Source organism: Epinephelus lanceolatus, chromosome 6 (assembly GCF_041903045.1).
Source record: "Epinephelus lanceolatus isolate andai-2023 chromosome 6, ASM4190304v1, whole genome shotgun sequence".
Taxonomy (NCBI): Eukaryota; Metazoa; Chordata; class Actinopteri; order Perciformes; family Serranidae; genus Epinephelus; species Epinephelus lanceolatus.
In genome coordinates, this window is record NC_135739.1 from 47,838,688 (window position 1) to 47,859,436 (window position 20,749).

Here is a 20,749-nt window from a genome sequence, read left to right on the forward strand (position 1 = left end):
TGGCCATCACTGTGGACTTCAAGATCCCCCTCCCTCCCCCAAAACTCAAATGCATTATATCCTTCAGAAATATCAAGTCCATCTCCCCCTCTGCTTTCTCTGACTCACTGGCAAATACTCTGTCCACATTCATCACCCCGCTGACCCCAAACCCCTCTGACCTGGTCACCCTCTACAACAACACACTGTCCCTCTGCCTCGACAAACTGGCTCCCTTAAACACCAAAACTGTCTCATTTACTCACTCATCTCCCTGGTACACTCCTGAACTCCGTCACATGAAAACCAACTGAAAGCGCCAACTTGAAAGACTTTACAAGAAAACCAGTCTCACAGTCCATCTCCATGCCTATACAGACCACCTTTCAAACTACAAAGACGCCCTCACTGCCGCCCGGTCCAACTACTACTCACAACTCATTCACTCTGGCTCCAATAACCCCAAGACTCTCTTTTCTACCATCAATAAACTCCTCAAACCCTGCGACAACACCCTCTCCTCCATCACAACTGACAAATGCAACTCTTTCCTGGCATTTTTTCAATCAAAGATCGAAAACATCTATACTCAACTCAGCAACCCCCCCCCATCTCAGTCTCTCCGGCGCTCACCGCCTCCACCACCACTCAACCACTGTCGCACTTCACCCCTGTCTCCCCCCTGGAACTCCTCCCCATCATCTCCAAGATGAAAAGCTCCACTTCCGTCCTGGACCCCATACCATCCTCCATCATCAAAGTCTGCCTCCCAACTATCTCCCCACTCATCACTACCATCATTAACTCCTCCCTCACCTCTGGCTCTATCCCGAAATCCCTGAAACTGGCCGCTGTCACCCCCATCCTCAAAAAACCCGGCCTGGACCCTGACGTCATCTCAAATTTCCGTCCCATCTCGAACCCTCCCTTTCTGTCAAAAATTCTGGAACGTGTTGTCACCTCCCAAATCAAAACCTACCTCCGCTCTCATGAACTATATGAACCATTTCAATCCGGATTCCGCCCTCAACACAGTACCGAAACCGCCCTCCTCAAAATCACTAACGACCTCCTCCTCTCTGCCGACTCTGGCCACCTCAACATACTCATCCTCCTCGACCTCACTGCTGCCTTTGACACCATCAACCACACCACTCTGCTGTCCCACCTACAAACTTCCCTCAACATCACTGGCTCTGTTCTCTCCTGGCTCAAATCATACCTCAGCGACAGACATCAGTTCATCCACATCAACAACTGCACCTCTGCCACCGTCCTCCTGCTTCAAGGTGTCCCTCAGGGCTCGGTGCTTGGTCCTCTCCTCTTCATCATCTACCTACTCCCCCTTGGTTCCATCATCCATCGTCATGGTCTCCATTTCCACTGCTACGCTGACGACATCCAAATCTACATCTCCACAAAATCCATCACCCCGGCCACCCGCTCTACCCTCACCAACTGTCTGACTGAACTCCAATCATGGCTGCAAGCCAGCTTCCTCAAACTCAACTGTGACAAACCAGAAATAATACTCATCGGCCCAAAATCCTTCTCTACAGCAACACAAAACTTCACCCTCAGCACTGACAACACTACCCTCTCTCCCTCCCCATTCATCCGCAACCTTGGTATCATCTTCGACAATAACCTCTCATTTGAACATCACATTAGCCGCCTCGCCCAAACTGCCTTCTTTCACCTTAGAAACATTGCCCGTCTCCGTCCATTGCTCTCCTTCTCTGCCACTGAAACTCTCATCCATGCTTTGATCACCTCAAGACAGGACTACTGCAACAGCATCCTCTACAGCTCATCATCCAAAGTCCTCAACAAACTTCAGTACATCCAAAACTCTGCCGCCCACCTCCTCACCCACACCAGCTCCCATGAACATATAACCCCTGTCCTGCAAAACCTTCACTGGCTCCCTGTCCCGTACAGAATCAATTTCAAGATCCTCCTCCTCACCCACAAAGCCCTCCACAGCCAGGCCCCCTCCTACCTCACGGACATGCTCCACCACCACACTCCCTCCCGCAACCTTCGATCATCCGACAAAAAGCTCCTTTTGCCTCCACACAGGACCAAGCACCGAACCTGGGGCGACAGAGCCTTCTCCATAGCCACCCCCTCCCTCTGGAGCACCCTCCCTATACACATCCGTGAATGTCCAAATCCATCCACCTTCAAATAACTCCTCAAAACCCACCTTTTCAAATCCGCTTTTAACCTTTAACATTAGCTTTTCATTCTCGGTTCCTCATGTGCCCTCCTTTTCTTTGTTTTGCACTATGCTTTTGCACCTTGTTGTTTTATATTGTCCTTGTCTTCTGTTTATGTCTGTAAAAGCGCTGTATAAATAAAATGTATTATTATTATTATTATTATTGTTATTATCATCTCCATAGTCTGGAACCGAACTCTATCTTCCAAGATGACAATGCTTGGGGTTTATCAGAGACTACCTCCAGAATTTTTGAGTGGAGAGGATGGAATGGCCTGTGTGACCACGCTGGTGACCAGCATGAGGAGGAGGTGCCAGGCTGTTGTGGCTGTGTGTGGTTCTTCCACACGCTACTGAGGCTCCTGTTTGTTAAATGAATAAAGTGTTAAATTGCTAATATGCCTTGTTTCTTCAGACTTCAATCATCCAATCCACCAAACAACACCTAACTAGAGTCAACAGCAAAAAAAGCTGTTTGGCATTGGCAGAGAAGATTTGGCAAATTTTTCATGGGTGCAACCCATATACTCAGCTCTGCTGCTCATCCCACAAATGCATGTTCCTTACAAATATGGCACCATTTAAAAGGGAAATAAACAGGCTTTCCAATAAGATCTATTGCCAAGAAGCATTGTTACAACAAAGAAATAATATACCAAACACAAACACATCCTTACTTTTTGTGCTTTAGTTATTTAGGTTTACTTTGTGATGAAACAGTGTGGATTATTCATATCAGGTGAATAATTCCTTTAAATTGATTAAATTAAGTTGGGAGGTTGTTCCTCTGTGAGGGAACTTGCACTGCCTAGAGCAAATTTGCATCATCTTGCACCATTCATCTCTTCCCGCTGACTTGCATTCATGATGCCTAAATGTTTACTTTGTCCTTTAGAAATTATTAATTGAAAAAGGTGACGTGAGATTTGGTCCAAATATAACACTCCTAAACACAAATTATGGTATATTCAAATTAGATAAAGTTTGAAATTCCAGCTTGTCAATACAAAATCTAAAATCCTCCTTCAAGTTGGACTTGTATGAGGAAGGGGTCCAAGGAACCACGGATCTTTGTGTGGCAGATCTTTCCCCCAGGAGCCTGATATTCACTTCCTGTGAGCCAAAGCATGATGAATGAGTGACTTCAAACACAGCTATAAACAACCTAGTAAGCAAGCTAATGTGCAAATATTTTAATTACTGGCAAGCTTACATGTTAGCATGACCTGCGTAGTTAATTAGTGAATTGCCTAGCTAACTCGCTAACTCTCTTGTAGCTCATAAGGATTTGGTTCAGTTTTACAGGGGATTCTGTTCAATTGTACTAACTTCAATTTAGCTCTGAGGATGTCAGAGGGCTGTGATTGGTTATTTGTAAAGTTGGTCCAAGAACGCAACGTGGGATGCTGATTCAGGAGTATGTCCTGATTAGCAAAATCACGTTGTGCCTGCTCACAGTAACACCTTGTGTGGCAACTGAGAATGTTGGCAGGAGGATACTTCACTCATTACTGATTGGTTAGGGCAAAACAAAATTACCCTCTCCCACAAACACAAACTTGCTAACACACATATGGTGTCAGACTAAATAAATTAAGTTAAGTGAAATGGCTCCTTAGTCTGATTGTCAGGTATAATGAGTAAAGTGATGTTGCCATCAAATTTATCTTGGTGGCACTTTAAGCACCCCAAGCAAATTGATTCAAACCTCCACAAAATACAACATAACTCTAAAGATGAATATATAAAACACCAGGTAAACAGACCTTATCTGGGTGTTTGGGGGTGCACTTTCCTTTTCGGTTTGGCTTTTGAAATTTCACCAAATCTATCAATAACAGGTACAGTACAAACTTGTCAGATACACTAAAAGAAATGAATTGCATTTCATTTGGCCAAAGAAGAATTTCCAGAACTGTGTGCATCTTCCTGTGTTTTACATCAACACATACTATGTTGAATTTTAACCGACAGTGCCATGTGGGAATGTACATTAGACTTGAAACAGTGATGTCATTAGTCCAGTTTAAGAAAAAAGCAGCTTCTATTTCAAATGCCATTCACAATTTATCAATTCAGTATTCTTAAACCTTATCTGTCAATCCTGCAGTAAGCATGCTGCTGCCTCTCCACCTGCGCTGCTGCATGACTTTTACTGGCAATGCATGTATCTGTTTGTTTCCCCACCTATACATGCTTCTCCAGCCTTTACTATATTTGGACATGACTTCCCAGATCTCTCCTTGTCCTTCATACCCTCCCCCTCCTTCTCCCGTCTTTTTTCTCTGGCATGCCAATAAAGATATGAGTCTGTCCGTATTCTAACAATCAACTGTTCTTAATGTGTATTTGTTACTGTTAATATCATTGTGGTGACTGAGTGATGAATTTAGCCTCAACATATGTTAGTGCATCAGTCATCCACCCTTTAGGCCATTGTCTGGACCAACAGAAGCTGTAATAACATCACTTTAAACTTCTGGATCATTGAACTATTGCTATGACATTGTGACCATCTTTCATGTTCAGGGGTAACATCATAGTTTTTAATTGACTAATAGAAGAACAAAATGATTCCTTGAATGCTGGCCAGCACATTAATACCATCCAGCATCAGAATGCAGAACTGTTGTACTAATCATCAACAATTAAGCATCTCAGTGCTACCTGACTCGAGGCAAGTGCAAATTGATAAATTATCTATATTTGTAATAGCACTGCAGTTACTAATCAGCATAAGTCCCAGTGCCTTGAGATCCCCCAGGAGGAGCTGGAGGACAAGGCTGTGGTGGGAAGAATGCATAAGCTATTTTGGTTAGCCTGTGGCTACTGTGAGCTGGCCCCAAATCAGCAGGACAAAACAAATGTATGGTTAGGTCCAATCAATATGTATGAAACATCATATTTACATACCCCTCTGAGTATTGCCATCTGAATGTGGTGAAGGTTTTCTTTTGTTATCTTTATGACCCTGGGAGTTGTTTTGCTCCTTTGGGGTTGGGAGTAACTCTCTGCATCAAGTGAAGGAGTTGAATATCAGGGAGTGAGGGAACCCCGGCAGGCTAGACGAATATTAACAGATTATCCAGAATTCAAGTTAATTCTAGGGGTCAGATGCATTAACTATGTGTATGCACAAAAACCCCACACATAAACTCTTATTTATAAAGACAGAATGTGCGGTGAGAATGTGCGTACCTCGTGCAGTCTGAAGACCAGGCACACACTTGGTTTTAGCAGAGACAGCTGCAGGTGAAATGATAAGGATGTGATTAAATATAAATTAGACAGATAACACTGTTTTAAGATTGTTTTCCAATTTCACTGATTGTGTTATTATTTTTTCTTACATTTTGTAAAATGTCAATCAAGGGCACATTTATAAAGTTAATCTTTAATTATTCATATGTGATGAATTTCATTATTGTTTTTATTTCATTTATCTCCCTGTTAATGATTGTTTAATGTTATCTTGTGAGGCACTTTGTAAAGTCAGTTTCCATGATGAATTATCAATCAATCAATTTTATTTATAAAGCCCAATATCACAAATCACAATTTGCCTCACAGGGCTTTACAGCATACGACATCCCTCTGTCCTTATGACCCTCACAGCGGATAAGGAAAAACTCCACAAAAAAAACCCCTTTAACGGGAAAAAAAAAACGGTAGAAACCTCAGGAAGAGCAACTTAGGAGGGATCCCTCTTCCAGGACGGACAGACGTGCAATAGATGTCGTACAGAACAGATCAACATAATAAATTAACAGTAATCCATATGACACAATGAGACAGAGACAGAGAGAGAGAGAGAGAGAGAGAGAGACAGAGATGCAGGTAATGACAGTAGCTTACAACAACATTGTTGAAAGTAATAATATTATAGTTATAGTTCTGGCTACTGTGGTACAATATGTTGAAAGTATGTATTAATATCTGACAGTATACATGTGTGACAATAGTCATATGTGTATAATAACAGTAGAAGTATGACTAATGACTAATGATGGCAGCAGCAGCAGGAGGCATCTGGCAGGACCACGGCAGCAGCACAACCACAGACGTCACGCTGTCCAGGCACCGCTGTGATATGAGTTAATCTGAGAGACAGTGGAGCACAAAGGCTCCGGAGAAGAAGCCGAGTTAGTGACATCCAGAATGGCCGAGTTAGCAAGATGCAGTAATAGAATACGAGAGAGAGAGAGAGAAAGAGAGAGAGAAGGAGAGAAGGTGCCCGGTGTATTATAGGGGGTCCTCCGGCAGACTAGGCCTAAGTCAGCCTAACTAGGGGCTGGTACAGGGCAAGCCTGAGCCAGCCCTAACTATAAGCTTTATCAAAGAGGAAAGTCTTAAGTCTAGTCTTAAATGTGGAGACGGTGTCTGCCTCCCGGACCGTAACAGGAAGATGATTCCACAGGAGAGGAGCCTGATAGCTGAAGGCTCTGGCTCCTGATCTACTTTTGGAGACTTTAGGGACCACGAGTAACCCTGCGTTCTCAGAGCGCAGTGTTCTGGTGGGATAATATGGCACTATGAGCTCTCTAAGATATGACGGAGCTTGACCATTTAGAGCTTTATAAGTTAACAGTAGGATTTTAAATTCAGTTCTGGATTTTACAGGCAGCCAGTGCAGCGAAGCTAAAACAGGAGAAATATGATCTCTTTTCTTAGTTCCTGTTAGTACACGTGCTGCTGCATTCTGAATTAGCTGGAGAGTTTTTAAGGACTTACTAGAGCTACCTGATAATAGAGAATTACAGTAATCCAGCCTTGAGGTAACAAAAGCGTGGACCAATTTTTCTGCATCTTTTCGGGTCAGGATAGGCCTAATTTTTGCAATATTACGCAGATGAAAAAACACAGTCCGTGAGGTTTGTTTTAAATGATTTTTTAATTAAAAGACAAATCTTGATCAAATATTACTCCGAGGTTTCTTACGGTAGTGCTAGAGGCCAGAGCAATGCCATCTAGAGAAACTATGTCATCAGATAAAGAGTCTCTGAGTGGTTTGGGGCCAAGAACAATAACTTCAGTTTTGTCTGAATTTAACATCAGGAAATTGGTGCTCATCCAAGTTTTTATGTCTTTAAGGCAGTTATGGAGTTTAGTTAATTGATTACTTTCTTCTGGCTTCATCGATAAATACAACTGAGTATCATCCGCATAACAATGGAAATTTATGGAGTGATTTCTAATGATGTTACCTAAAGGAAGCATATATAGAGTAAATAGGATTGGTCCGAGCACAGAACCTTGCGGAACTCCAAAACAAACTTTGGTACGTAAGGATGATTCATTATGAATGTCAACAAACTGAAAACGATCAGATAAATAAGATTTAAACCAGCTTAGTGCTGAACCTTTTAGGCCAATTAAGTGATCCAGTCTCTGCAGTAGAATTTGATGGTCAATTGTGTCAAACGCCGCACTAAGATCTAATAAAACAAGAACAGAGACAAGTCCTTTGTCTGAAGCAATCAGAAGGTCATTTGTAATTTTAACTAGAGCTGTCTCAGTGCTATGATGCACTCTAAATCCTGACTGAAATTCCTCAAATAAATTATTATCATGGAGAAAATCACACAGCTGGTCTGCGACTACTTTCTCAAGGATCTTTGACATAAAGGGAAGATTAGATATTGGTCTATAGTTGGCTAACACCTCTGGATCCAGGGTGGGCTTTTTTAGTAGAGGTTTAATTACAGCTGCCTTAAAAGACTGTGGTACATAGCCTGTTAATAAGGATATATTGATCATATCTAATATATGAGTGTTAACTAAAGGAAAGACCTCCTTAAGTAGCCTAGTTGGGATGGGGTCTAAGAGACACGTTGATGATTTAGATGAAGAAATCACTGCGGTCAATTCTTGAAGAGAAATTGGGGAGAAGCAATCTAAATATATATTAGGTTTTACAGCTGTGTTTGAGGTTAGATAGGTACTATCTGAGGACAGGAGGTCATGAATTTTGCCTCTAATAGTTAGAATTTTGTCATTAAAAAAGCTCATAAAATCATTACTGCTAAGGGCTAAAGGAATACAAGACTCAATAGAGCTTTGACTCTCAGTCAGCCTGGCTACAGTGCTGAAAAGAAACCTGGGGTTGTTCTTGTTTTCTTCTATTAATGCTGAGTAATAGTTTGCTCTGGCATTGCGGAGGCCCCTCTTATAAGTTTTGAGACTGTCTGTCCAGATTAAACAAGATTCTTCCAGTTTGGTTAATCGCCAATTCCTTTCAAATTTTCGCGATATTTGTTTTAACTTACGGGTTTGAGAGTTACACCAAGGAGCGAACTTTCTTTGCTTTTTTAACTTCTTTTTAAGAGGAGCTACGGAGTCAAGTGTTGTTCGCAGCAAGCCTACGGCGCTATCGACAAAATGATCAAAGTCGGTACAGGAAGTTTTACAGGAAGCCTCTGTTACTGAGGGACTTACTGATCATTATTATACATAATTATTATAATTATAATTACTGATTATTCTTTTTGCATTTAATGATGATGATTGAGATTCTACCACTATGATGGTTTGCAGAAATGTGATGAATTAGTGGTACGGGCGCAACAAATATCCATAGCCGTGCATAATGGCAGCTGCTCTGGCACCATTGGAGAACTCTAATGAATGGTGGAGGACACAGGTATCGATATACAAATGGATGTTTAAGAGCATTTCTACATCCATTTAGACCTATAGCAAACTGTAGGTGTGAAAATGAGGCTCATACCTTTGCATCCAGTGCCACAATTATTTTGTTTTCTAAAACAGAATCAGGAGTGGCTTTAGTCGCATGGCTTTATAAATCTAATGAAAAGAATGCGTGTGCATATTTCTGTCTTGAAGTGTACACACAGTTTTAGTTATGAATCTACACAGAGTTTTATGCATCTGGCCCCACATTTACATGTTTAAGTGTTAAATTACAGACAGTACTCTGACAGAAGCATTAGCTGTAAACATTACCATTATTAGAATCAATCACAAATGTTGTGATCATTGTTAAAGCGACATTTCTAAGCGTACTTGGCTTTGGAATGACTCAGGAGTTTAAGCAAAGGTGACTGGGAAACACTTTGCCGCATTAGAGTCAGGCCACCGGAAGGTCAATGGGGAAATGAAATGTCAAGGCCTGACTTTATACTCTGCACTTGCTGAAAATGTATTACCACCATTAGATTTTTGTCCCTTATACTGCTATGCAGTCAAAGCTTGACATGAGTGATCCAGTTCTCCCCAATGATTTTAGGGTTAAAATCATCCTGAAGAAAAAAAAAATGGGAACCAACCCCCAACTGGCCTCATTCACTAATATGTGCATAGAAACAAAACACAACGGCGCCATACAATGGGCGTCAAAACAGACACCCCCATTATTCTCGATTTACAAACCCACACTGGCAGTGTGTCGCAATAGTGGAAAGCTGCCGTATCGCAGGCTGCAGTTTATGAAAGCATAACAGTTTCATCATCAGTTGAAACTGAATTTATAACACTGAATTTTTTTTTTGTATTGAATTTATAACACTGATTTTTGTTTACATTGAATTAATGTATCAGATTTTTTTGCATTGAATTTCTGTATCTGAATTTTTTTTTTGCACTGAAATTTTGTACCTGATTTTTTTTTTACTTTTGTTTTTCAATGTTCACAAATTCAGAATAAAAAAATTCAAGTCTGAAAAAATTCAAATAATATATTTTCAAACTGCTCATATTCAATGTGCTCAAATTCAGATGCAAAATTCACTGTAAATAATTTCACTGCAAATCTGTTATCCAAGGAAGAGCAATCGATTGTAGATCGAGTCCAACCTACATCCAGCCAATCATGTTACGCTCCATTTGTCATGTGATACCAATGAAGAAAAGGTTGAAGTTCTAACGCGAACCAGAACGCTTCGGTGAGTGTATTTACTCTTATTTGTCATTCGTGTAGTTGTGTAAGATTCAGTATTAGACAATAACAATAATAATATTAATAACTAACAGAGTTTACCGGACAATACATGTGCTGAACGAGGTGGCGTTTGGTAAAACTGTGTTAGTAATGCTACCTAACCATTAGCATCAGCATCAGGACATCATCTGTTAAAAACCTCTGGGGTCAGCAATGTCTCATATGAGATGGCAGTTTTAATTGTTTTATTACAGACATTACTGTCCAAAGGTTACAGTTCTGGGGCAGTGATTTTGATCTGTTAAAACCGCACAGTAACTCGCCTCCAGTCATTTCAATGAGGGAGAGAGCAGCAGAAAAGAATCTGTTTTGGTCACGCCTGGTGGCAACACGGCTTTAAAAACGCATTGCTTTTTGAGGAGCTCCTTGATCTAACAGGTGTGATGGTAGTGAGAGCGGTCTCACTTTTAAAAATGAACGAATGAACGGCCAATAATGTAACTGTAACGAAACTGTTTATGCTAATTTAAGTTTAGTAACATGTAGCTGTTTGAAATGTAATGTTTGTGCTACTGATCTGTAATATTCTTATTGTTTGTGCTGTATTCATGATGACAGGATAGTCACGCTGATATTGTGCAGTCTGCCCGGCACCTGTGAAGCTTGATTACATCATCTGGGACACAACTGGGCACATTCAGTGATGGCACAAATCAAAACACAAGGTTCAGAATTAAACTTGCATTCATGTACATATTTTATTAACCTATCAATTCTAGATTTATTGATGATTAATACATTTTCTTGAAAACAATCCTGCAGAGAACAGAGACATGGAGGTCCCAGTGGCAGCGCAGCGCAGCCCTCACTCCAAATGGAAATGACCAGGTAAACACTTTAAGGACAAATGTGCTATTTTTTAATGATAGCCATATGGATACATATTTGGCATGCTGTTGATTAAATTCCACCGGTTACTGAGAGTAACTAATGATAGTCATCATTGTATTTTGTTGCATGCTCAGCTTCTTATTGTAGATATTACATCAGTCACTAAACCTTCAAAGAAATCATCTGATGTTTTCTGACCAGTGTTTCCCACAGGATTTTGTGAAACTATGGGGGGTGGACCATGGACCCTCTAGGTGGGTCCAGGGTCATGGCCCCCTGGGGAAAAAAGTGTACATTTTCAGAGTTAAATGCATTAATCTGGTTAAACTATGAGAACCAAATTAAGAGGCTGTATCTATAAACTCTCCTTCAGATACAAAACACACCACTCCCATTCCATTTACTCATATGAAACCATATTAAACAGATAATTAGATTATGGGGGCATAAATTAGACTATGGGGGGCCGCCATATTGTATTAATTGTATTACATTTTCTATTCAGAATATTTTGTTATGCTACCAAAAAATGCTGTTGCCTGCCTGCCCTAAACTGTATCTTAAATGATACAATAAATCTTTGATTAGGGAATAAGATATGTATGTTTTCTGTATATCATAAGGAATAATTAGCTTTTTATGTTATGTATAGATAGAATCTATTGATTCAGAGGGAAATTCAGCTTCTCAGGAAAATCACCATTTATCAATTAATCGATAATCGATCGATAAGGTGAATCAACATAATTTGCATCCCTGGTCTAAATGATTGCCTATCGCACTTCACAGTGTTTCCCCTATAATTGGCCAGGACAAAAAATAAATAATCTGCCAAAAATACGCTACATATTCATTCAGAAATCAGTAATCATGTGCGTTTGGAAGCCTCTGTGCAGCGCTGTTTTGCAACATGACGTGAGCATGAACGCGAATCAACCTGGGGCCTATAGCACGAAGCGCGGTCAACTTACCCTGGGCACATCTATCCAGGGTTGACTAACCCCAACAATGGCAATCAGGATAATCGATAGCACGACGCGGGTTATCAACACGGTAACTCAACCCAGGTTTGTCTCATCAAGAGCCGTGAACGCGCGCGTATAAGGGGAGGGCTCAGAGGCAGCTGACCAATCGCAATCATGAACGCCAGACAGACCGAGAAGGGCAGTGCACAGAGTGACAGAGCTCCCTACTTTACATGTGAAGAACAACGGTTGATAATGATGAAATATGAAGAGGAAAAAAGCCACATCATGGAGAAGGGGAACACCGTGGCGGCTGCCAAACGCAGGCAAAATGTGTGGCAACGCATAGCGGACTGTGTAAATGTGTAAGTTACTCATCAATGGCTCAATCTGACACTGATCACACACGTGAATCTCATGAAACAATATACTGTGCAGATGAATTGCGTGTATTTCAATTATCATCTCATTCCCGCAGATGTAATCCCTCAGGGGTGAAAAGGACGTGTGAGCAGATTAAAAATAAGTACAAAAACATCATTGCGTCTGGTAAGTTGGTCTGTTTCATGTCGTAACATCATGCTACAATTAAGCTTAAAGTTGTCGCCACAATGAAATCATGTCAGCATATCGAGTTGATGTCTGACCATAATTAACAATTTACAAACCAGCAGCTAGACTAAAATACACTCTCCCTCTTTAAAGAAAGAAAGCCCTCAAACACAATGAATGAAGTGTAGGAATGACATGATAGAATAATGTGCTGTTTCACATTAGCATTACATCCCTTTTATTTGTGAAGCACTTTGTGTTGCATTTGAATGTATGAAAGGTGCTATATAAATAATGTTTGATTGATTTGATTATCCCTTCCTAGTATATTACCTCTAACTGTATGGTTACGTTTGATGTCATATCATATTGGACAATCACTTCTCTAATTCCACATGGGAGCAGCATCATTGTCACCACATTTCCCCTTCTGATTTACACTGTTACAGCCAACAGGAAGAAGAACTTGAAGAAACAGACGGGGTTCGGTGGTCCCACCCAGGACTACACCCCTGCAGAGGAGCTGGCCCTGTCGACCAACAAGGGTCGTGCCATGATGGACTGGGCGTCTGGGGGGGTCGCCACCAGCCCTGGAACCGAACGGCAGTACAAGTATATGCAAAGTATGTATGTGTCAAACCTTGGCCAACTTACATCAAATCATTGTGACCTCACTAACACAGGCCCATTCACTTTTCCCACAGTTGATTAAAGCACTTTGGTGGTGGTGGTGCCAGAGGAGGCAACCTCTGACACTGTGTCTCAGCCAGAGGTATGTCACACACCAGTCACACACTAGCATATGATTGGCACATGGCCAACAGACCACTTCTATACTATCTCTACAGGTGGTGGTGGACCTTGAGGGGGATGGAGAGACACTGTCTGTCTCCTCGGAGGGAGCTGTGGAGGTACAGTATCACCTCAGTTCTTTACCACACATTGTAGAGTTGAACCTACCCACATCAACACAGATGGTGGGAGTGTATAGATTTGGCTATGACTGAATGGTGATGGTCTGCACATGGAGTTGAAAAACTACTTCAGATGTTCAATACTTAATAACCAATTGCTGCCACTGCTATGTCAATGTTGCAGGTAGAAACACCCCCCCGTCCGCCTCCCCCTGTTGAGCCCCAAGCCTCCACATCTACTGGGGACAGACCCGGTGGCAAATATCTGAGGAAGAGACCACACAAGGTAATATCAACCACAACTGAAACAGGGAGTTTGAAGTCTGTATGTATAGCATAGTGTGAGAATGTTAAAGCAGCACAGGTAGTGTTCCTCACCATACATTTCCTCGCTCAAATGCTGTCCATGCTTTAAACCATGTGCTGCTCCATATTTTACTTGTTACAGAGTGCAACTGCCACCCTGGATGCCCTATATATGAGGAGTCTAGAGAGGGACATGGAGTACAAAGAGCTGAAAATTGAGTACCTAAATCTCAAAATAAAAAAACTAAAGCGAGAATTAGGTGAATGAGTAATGACATTTATTGCACTATAAGTCATTAAATTGCAAGAATCACTAATGTGTGTATATTCTTTCTTACAGGGACGGGTGACTGATAAATAAAAGTGTTAACCACAATACCAGCCTCTGTGTCTACTTCAAGGGTGCTTTATTGGCATGAAATACAAAATATATATTGCCAAAGCAAGACAAAATTAATTGCAATAATCAATAACAATGTCTCTGAGGGAGATAGAAACAAAGAGACAAAAACCCAAAAACTTATCACAAAAAAAAGAGACAAAAACCTAAAACAGTTGTGTGATGGCCTCCCTCACTGCCTGGCCTGTTGGATAGTCAAGGGTGATGGGGTCCACAATGTCCAGGGGCTGAAAAGCAACCTGGGGCACTCTCTCCTTCCTGATGGTTGCTATATTATGTAGCACACAACAAGCGGCTATTATTCTGCATGCCCGGTCTGGGGCCACCCTCAGCTGGTGCAGGCACACAAACCGGGCCTTCAGGATCCCAAAAGTGTTTTCAATCAGGGCCCTGGTTCAATTGTGGGCCCTGTTGTACCTTGCCTGTGGTCCTGGTTCAGTCTCGGGGTAGGGGGTCATCAAAAAGGGTTGTAGGGCATCCCCGAGCAGCACCCACTGAAGTCTCCTGTAGATGAGAGGAATATTGGCAGGATTAGTATTGCAATGTGCAGTTTGTATTTTGTCCTATTTTATTATAACTTCAAAATTGCTTCTGCAGTACTTGTTCCTATTTTTCATCCTTGACATGAGCACCAAAGTGACCCATGTCAGATTCCTTGTATGTGTAAACCTACTTGGCAATGAACTTGATTCTGACTGAAGCTCATATTGTAACACACAATAGCATGTAATGTACAGTTGCCATACCTCGCTGCAGTCTGTGGCAGAGTGTGCTCTCGCTGAACACACGGGAGTCGTGAACAGACCCAGCCCACCCGGCATCAAGGCTGGTGATGATGCGGTTTGAGTCACAGGCATCTGCAGAGACATTTGGTAACAGTGGTCCACAGCATCAATCAAAACAGCATCAATGTACATTTGTAGCCTGTATATGGACATGTGCTGGTGATTTTAAGGCCTCTGCTCAACATGAACTGCAGGGTTCATACATTTTACAAGGTCAAATTTAAGCACCTTTCAGACCTTGAAGAAACATAATTCAACCATCTTCAGGGATTTCAATCACCCGTGTGAACCTTGTAACTGCCTTTGCCCCGCCTTCCTTTTGTAGGAGTAAGCTATAGCAACCAAATGCAATTAAGCATCTCACAAAGTGCAGAGGCACAGTGCAAAGGGTGTATGTATGAATACAATACAGGTGCATCTAGATAAATTAGAATATCTTGAAGGTCAGTTATTTTAGGAAGTGAAAAATAGCATATGAATATGTTTTACTTTCTGAAATAACTGACAAAAAATACAATACTTTTTAAAGATGTTCTGATCCATCAAGATGCACCTATATATCATCTAGGCAGACTGAACATGTGCAGGAGTTGATGCATCCTTTGTCACTGCTGCAGTAAAATGGTGAATAACTTGGGCAGATTAGCCACTGATAATGTGCTCAGTGATTGTGTGTAATACGAATTATAATTGCAGGAATTACCTGGACATTGAGGCTATGCCTGTTGTGCCGGTCCACATAGTCCCCCTCATCCTCACCCAGGGGCCAGGAGATGGGGATGAGGGTGCCGTCAATGCAGCCGAGCACTCTCGGGAAACCTGTGATAACAGTAGGCTGCATTTAATGCACAAAATTACGACAGTAAAATTACAAGTGTAGTGGGGTCTGCATTGTAGATTGAGTGGTCAAATGGCTTACAGTACCTGCAATGTCATAGAAGCCCTGCTTGATGACGTGTGTCGGCAGTTGGCCTGGGAACGCTATGAATTCATTCCTCAAGTGTGTCAGGGCAGTGGCTACTTGATGGACGACCCGGCAGGCTGTGAACTTACTGAGACGCTCTGCATCCCCGACGGAATACATAAAGCTGCCCGTTGCAAAGAACCGCAGGGTGATGCACAATGTCTGCGGGACAGTCAGTGCACCACTCCTGCGGCTCCAATATTTCACAGAGTTGGATGAGTCCAGGCCGCGAGAACCGGTACCTCTCATAGAGCGCATCATCAGGTTAATCCAGTGGGTCAGATCGGTCTCGGAACACCCTTTCACGTCGTAATGCTCGTCTCACTAGTTGTGCGCCTCTGTCTACCGGGTTCGGGAGGAGAGGGCAGGCCATTGTTTTGGAGAAATTGATTGGCTAGTGGGAGGGGCATTTTATAGGATCAGATTCAACCCTGAACTTACCCTGCTCCGGAGCAGGTTAGCCGCTCAAAGTAAGTCACCATGGTGATCTACCCCGATAAGAAATGAACCGGCTTTGTGCTATCGATAACCCAGGGTTAACCCTGAAGTTACCTCGCTAAGACATTAATCCTGCTTCATGATACAGGCCCCTGCTTCGCTGCTGAGAGTGTTATTATGGGATGCTGCAGGTTTGTAGCAAGCTAACGTAACTATGGTGCTGTCAAAAAGAGAAAAACACTGGTTTAATAAAACAGACAGTGAAACAGGACGCTTACATGACCACAAACTTGTGTTGGCCTACCTTAAGATTTGTATAGCGGCCACCCACCATTAACTGGACCCAGTTTTGGATATAAAACTTTGAGGGCATCACATAACTGTAAGACAAAAACAAATAAAAAACAAAATATAAAAATAAAACACGGCCGCTGGCATGTGAGCACAGTGCTGCAGGCTCCGCTGCTTATCTTTTTAAAATAACCACTTTGCAATGATGAACAAGGTCTGGGTCACAAACTAAGGAACGATAAAGCCTTCTTGGTTAAGCTGAGTAAGAGTAAGGAGAAAAAACGGACTTGAATGGTGCTACTTTACAAACATTTCAACCACGTGGATTGCGACCAGCTGACAGAGACTACACAGAAATGGCATCTGACCAGATAACCCTCACACAACTGTGGGGTGCGATCAAAGAAAGTAATGCGGACATCTCCCGACATATCGACTCAAAAATAGGTGATGTACAACTGCCAACTAACGAACATCCAAGTCTCCCTCTCAACGTTGGGTGACCGAATTGAGGAGATCCAACACAGGGTCGGTGCAAACGAAGACAGCATTCAAAGTGTCACAGTCACTGTCACAGCATTAGAGAAAGAAGTGACTATACTTAAACGTAAAAACTAAGAAAGAGAGGATGAAATGAGAAGGGCAAACTTACGTTTGGTGGGGCTTCCTGAGGGAGCGGAGAAACGGGACCTGGTAGCCTTTTTGGGAACGTGGTTGCCGCAGCTGCTTGGCGAACAACAGCTGGCCACACCTTTACCTATCGAGAGGGCTTACAGGATAGCTTCCAAACAACCTAAGCGAGACACACCGAGGATCGTTTTCATACGACTCCAAAGCATGAGAACCAGAGATGAAATTCTTCGTCTGTCCCACGAGAAAAAGGCACTTAACTACAATACATCAAAAATCTTTCTCTTCCTGGATTACAGCCCTGACGTGCTGAGAAAAAGGAAGGAATACGACTGGGTGAAGCTAAAATTGAGGGAAAAGGGAATAATGTACTCCATACTCCATCCTGCAAGACTCCGAGTTCAATATAAAGGTAGGCCTACTACAAAAATATTCGAGACGCCAACTGCAGCAGAGGACTTTATCCAAGAGATGGAGTAACCTGCCGAACATAGAAAACCTGTTGAACATTCTTCTGCTGTAAACCTGCTGGGAGCCCCGGCATGAACTGGAAGTGGCGAAGAGATAGTCTTAAAGCAGCAGATAAGTAAACTAACACAGCATGAGAAACACAGTACTGTATTTACTTGTCAAGTGCTGTAATGACTGAATGAAGAACGATCTGCTTATAAAGCCTGATGAAATTGATTATTATGCTGATCACTCTAACTAAATAGCATCGGCTGAGCAGTAACTTTTAATGAACTACTCACACGTGATGGGAAATGCACTGAGAAGGGGATAAGAAATGATATTGGGCATGGAAAATATTAATGATAGTGGGAGGATTGAGGGAATGCCCTGTTTTGTTTTGTTTTTGTTGTTTTTCTTGCTGTTGTATCTGCGCATGTGGGGTGCCCGTGTAGGTGACAGAACTAGGTAATTGTTTTGTGTTTTGCTTTGTTTTATTTTCCTTTATTTGGCTTTGCCATTAAGACTGTTTAAAAATAACAAAGTTCCAATTAAGTATTTTTTTTCCCTTTTCTGTAATGATTTGCAAAGTCTAAATTTATATTTATAAAAGGTATGGAGCCAAGCAGGGCAAAGGGGATTGTTGCCGTAGTAGAGAGAGCTACTCTCAACGGGGGGGGGGGGGGGGGGGGGTTCCTTTTGTTTTTTCTGTTTTGCAAATATGTTTTCTCTTTTGTCAAACCAGTGTTAGTGTCAAATCAAACCTCTCTACACAAGTGAATGTTAAGTATGATTAAACCATTAAATGTGAAGAACCTGCCAAACTTTGACAACAGAGAGGTATCAAAAGTAACTGCTGCAGAACTCTTATCTGGATTTCTGGGATATTTAATGCTGTAAAATATTAAGTCATATGAAATGAGTAATACTTTGACAGTGATTTCATATAATGTGAAGGGTATTAATAACCCCATTAAAAGAAAAAAAATCTTAAATTATCTAAAAATGAAAGAATGTGGAGTGGCACTCCTACAGGAAACCCATCTCACAGATATTGAACATGACAAACTAAAGAGAGATTGGGTGGGAAAGGTATTTTATTCATCATATAACTCAAAATCTAAAGGAGTCGCCATATTAGTGCACAAACGATTTTTTTTAAAAATCCAGTCTGTAGACAAAGACATGGCCAGAAGATGGATAATGATCAAATGTGAACTTAAGAATGAACCATATACCATTTTTAACATCTATGGACCTAACAATGATGAATCACTTTTTTTTAAGAATATAATGACCCAATTAATTCATCCATATGGTCAATGCATTGTTGGTGGGGACTATAATCTTGTACTGGACCCAACTCTGGATAAATCGATAAAGAAAGCAAGCACCCTAAGCAGCGCAGCCAAAGTACTAAAAGAAGGAATGTATGATTTGGGGCTTATTGACACATGGAGATCCCGTAATCCAATAGAAAAAGATTTTTCATTTTATTCAAATGTACATAATACTTATTCCAGAATCAACTTGATGCTCATAGGCAGATCCTTAAGCTTTAAGATATGTGAATGTGAATATTTGGCAGCCACTCTATCGGATCATTGCCCTCTCAAGATGACAATACAACAAACCCCAAACATTCAGAATCTTATCGATGGAGATTTAAGAATTACCTTTTAAATGATCCTGAATTTATTATATATATAGAGCATGAGATAGATGATTTTCTGCAAATAAATATGAACTCAGCTTCACCTAGTATAATTTGGGAATTGTAAAAGCATTTTTGAGAGGACAAATCTCATATGTGGCAAATAAAAACAAAAAAGACAAAAAAACCTGAATACATTAGAAGAAGAAATTCATAAGCTTGAAAAACAACATGCAAATACTAAAAACACAGAGATAGCTTGTACCCTCACCCAGAAAAGACTGGAATATAATATGTTGACAACCAAAAGGACAGAAGCTGACATGGCAAGAACTCAATATCATTATTATGAGAACGGAGACAAAATGGGCAAACTACTCAGCTGGCAAATTAAGGAGGAGGAAAATGCTAAAATAATTCACTCTATAAAAAATAAAGAGGGGGAAATGGTACATGACCCAGAAGAAATTAATAAGTGCTTTGAATCATTGCATCAATGTATCATTGTATCATTGTAAAAAGGTAAATTAAATGTAACCATGTGCGATCAGTTTTTGAATAAAGCATCTCTGCCCAGATTATCTGAAGATTTAAAAGAAAAACTAGAGGGACATTTTACAGCAATTGAAATTTTAAAGGCAACGGACCATTTACAAATAGGGAAAGCCCCGGGCCCAGATGGCTTCACAATAGAGTTTTTAAAGAAATTTCGGGAAAGGCTTCTCAGCCCATATCTTAATATGCTTAATGACTCCCTCCAAAGAGAACAACTACCCCCAACACTGGAAGGAGCAACAATCAATGTTTTCCACAAACCATCCAAAGATGAAAACTTATGTGGATCATATAGACAGCTATCATTGCTTAATGTTGATTTCAAATTGTATTCTAAAATGTTGTCACTCAGATTGGAATCAGTCATAAACTCACTGATCCATAAGGATCAGACAGGTTTTATTCAACATAGACAAGGAGCAGATAACATCCGCAAAGTATTTCATATAATAGAGAGATCCAAAAGTGTAACGGATCCCAGATTTGTAATGGCGATGGATGCAGAAAAAGCATATGACACTATTGAATGGGACTTTTTTTTAGGACTATGCAGCACAAGAACTTTGGTGAAACATTTGTAAATTATATAAAATTAATATACAGAAACCCCAAAGCACAAATTCTTACAAACGGAATTTTATCAAAACCCTTCTCCCTAGGAAGAGGCACCAGGCAAGGGTGTCCCTTATCACCATTATTATTTGCCCTTGCAATAGAGCCTCTGTCAGCAGTAATTAGAACTAATACAAATATTAATGGAATAAAACTTGGTACGGAAGAGGTGAAAACTTCACTATACGCGGATGATTTATTGCTGTATATTACAAAACCAGACCAGTCGTTACCAGAATTAT

The 20,749-nt window shown here is 41.2% G+C and overlaps 2 protein-coding genes across 18 annotated transcripts in view; both read left to right on the forward strand.

Moving 5' to 3' along the window:
• ptprfa (protein tyrosine phosphatase receptor type Fa) overlaps positions 1 to 20,749 on the forward strand; it is an 888,655-nt gene that overhangs the window by 273,760 nt on the left and 594,146 nt on the right. The window contains exons 1-3 of one of the 16 annotated variants that reach the window (XM_078169102.1): positions 9,866 to 10,104; positions 10,719 to 10,825; positions 10,923 to 10,988. The exons of 14 other annotated variants lie outside the window; for them this stretch is intronic. The gene's annotated coding sequence lies outside the window, so the exon portion shown is untranslated. Of the gene's footprint in view, positions 1 to 9,865; positions 10,105 to 10,446; positions 10,826 to 10,922; positions 10,989 to 20,749 lie in introns of those variants that run through there. One more of the 16 variants, XM_078169101.1, reaches the window with a different exon arrangement.
• LOC144463712 (uncharacterized) lies at positions 11,454 to 19,777 on the forward strand. 2 transcript variants are annotated; one of them, XM_078169106.1, is made up of 7 exons: positions 11,454 to 12,321; positions 12,435 to 12,505; positions 12,958 to 13,131; positions 13,213 to 13,280; positions 13,357 to 13,419; positions 13,607 to 13,708; positions 13,871 to 19,777. In XM_078169106.1, the coding sequence occupies exons 1-4, from the start codon at positions 12,131 to 12,133 to the stop codon at positions 13,218 to 13,220; spliced, it is 444 nt and encodes a 147-aa protein (XP_078025232.1). In that variant the 5' UTR covers positions 11,454 to 12,130; the 3' UTR covers positions 13,221 to 13,280; positions 13,357 to 13,419; positions 13,607 to 13,708; positions 13,871 to 19,777. The 2 variants fall into 2 exon arrangements, with proteins under 2 accessions (XP_078025232.1, XP_078025231.1); XM_078169105.1 differs by having other exon boundaries at positions 11,608 to 12,321; positions 12,958 to 13,280.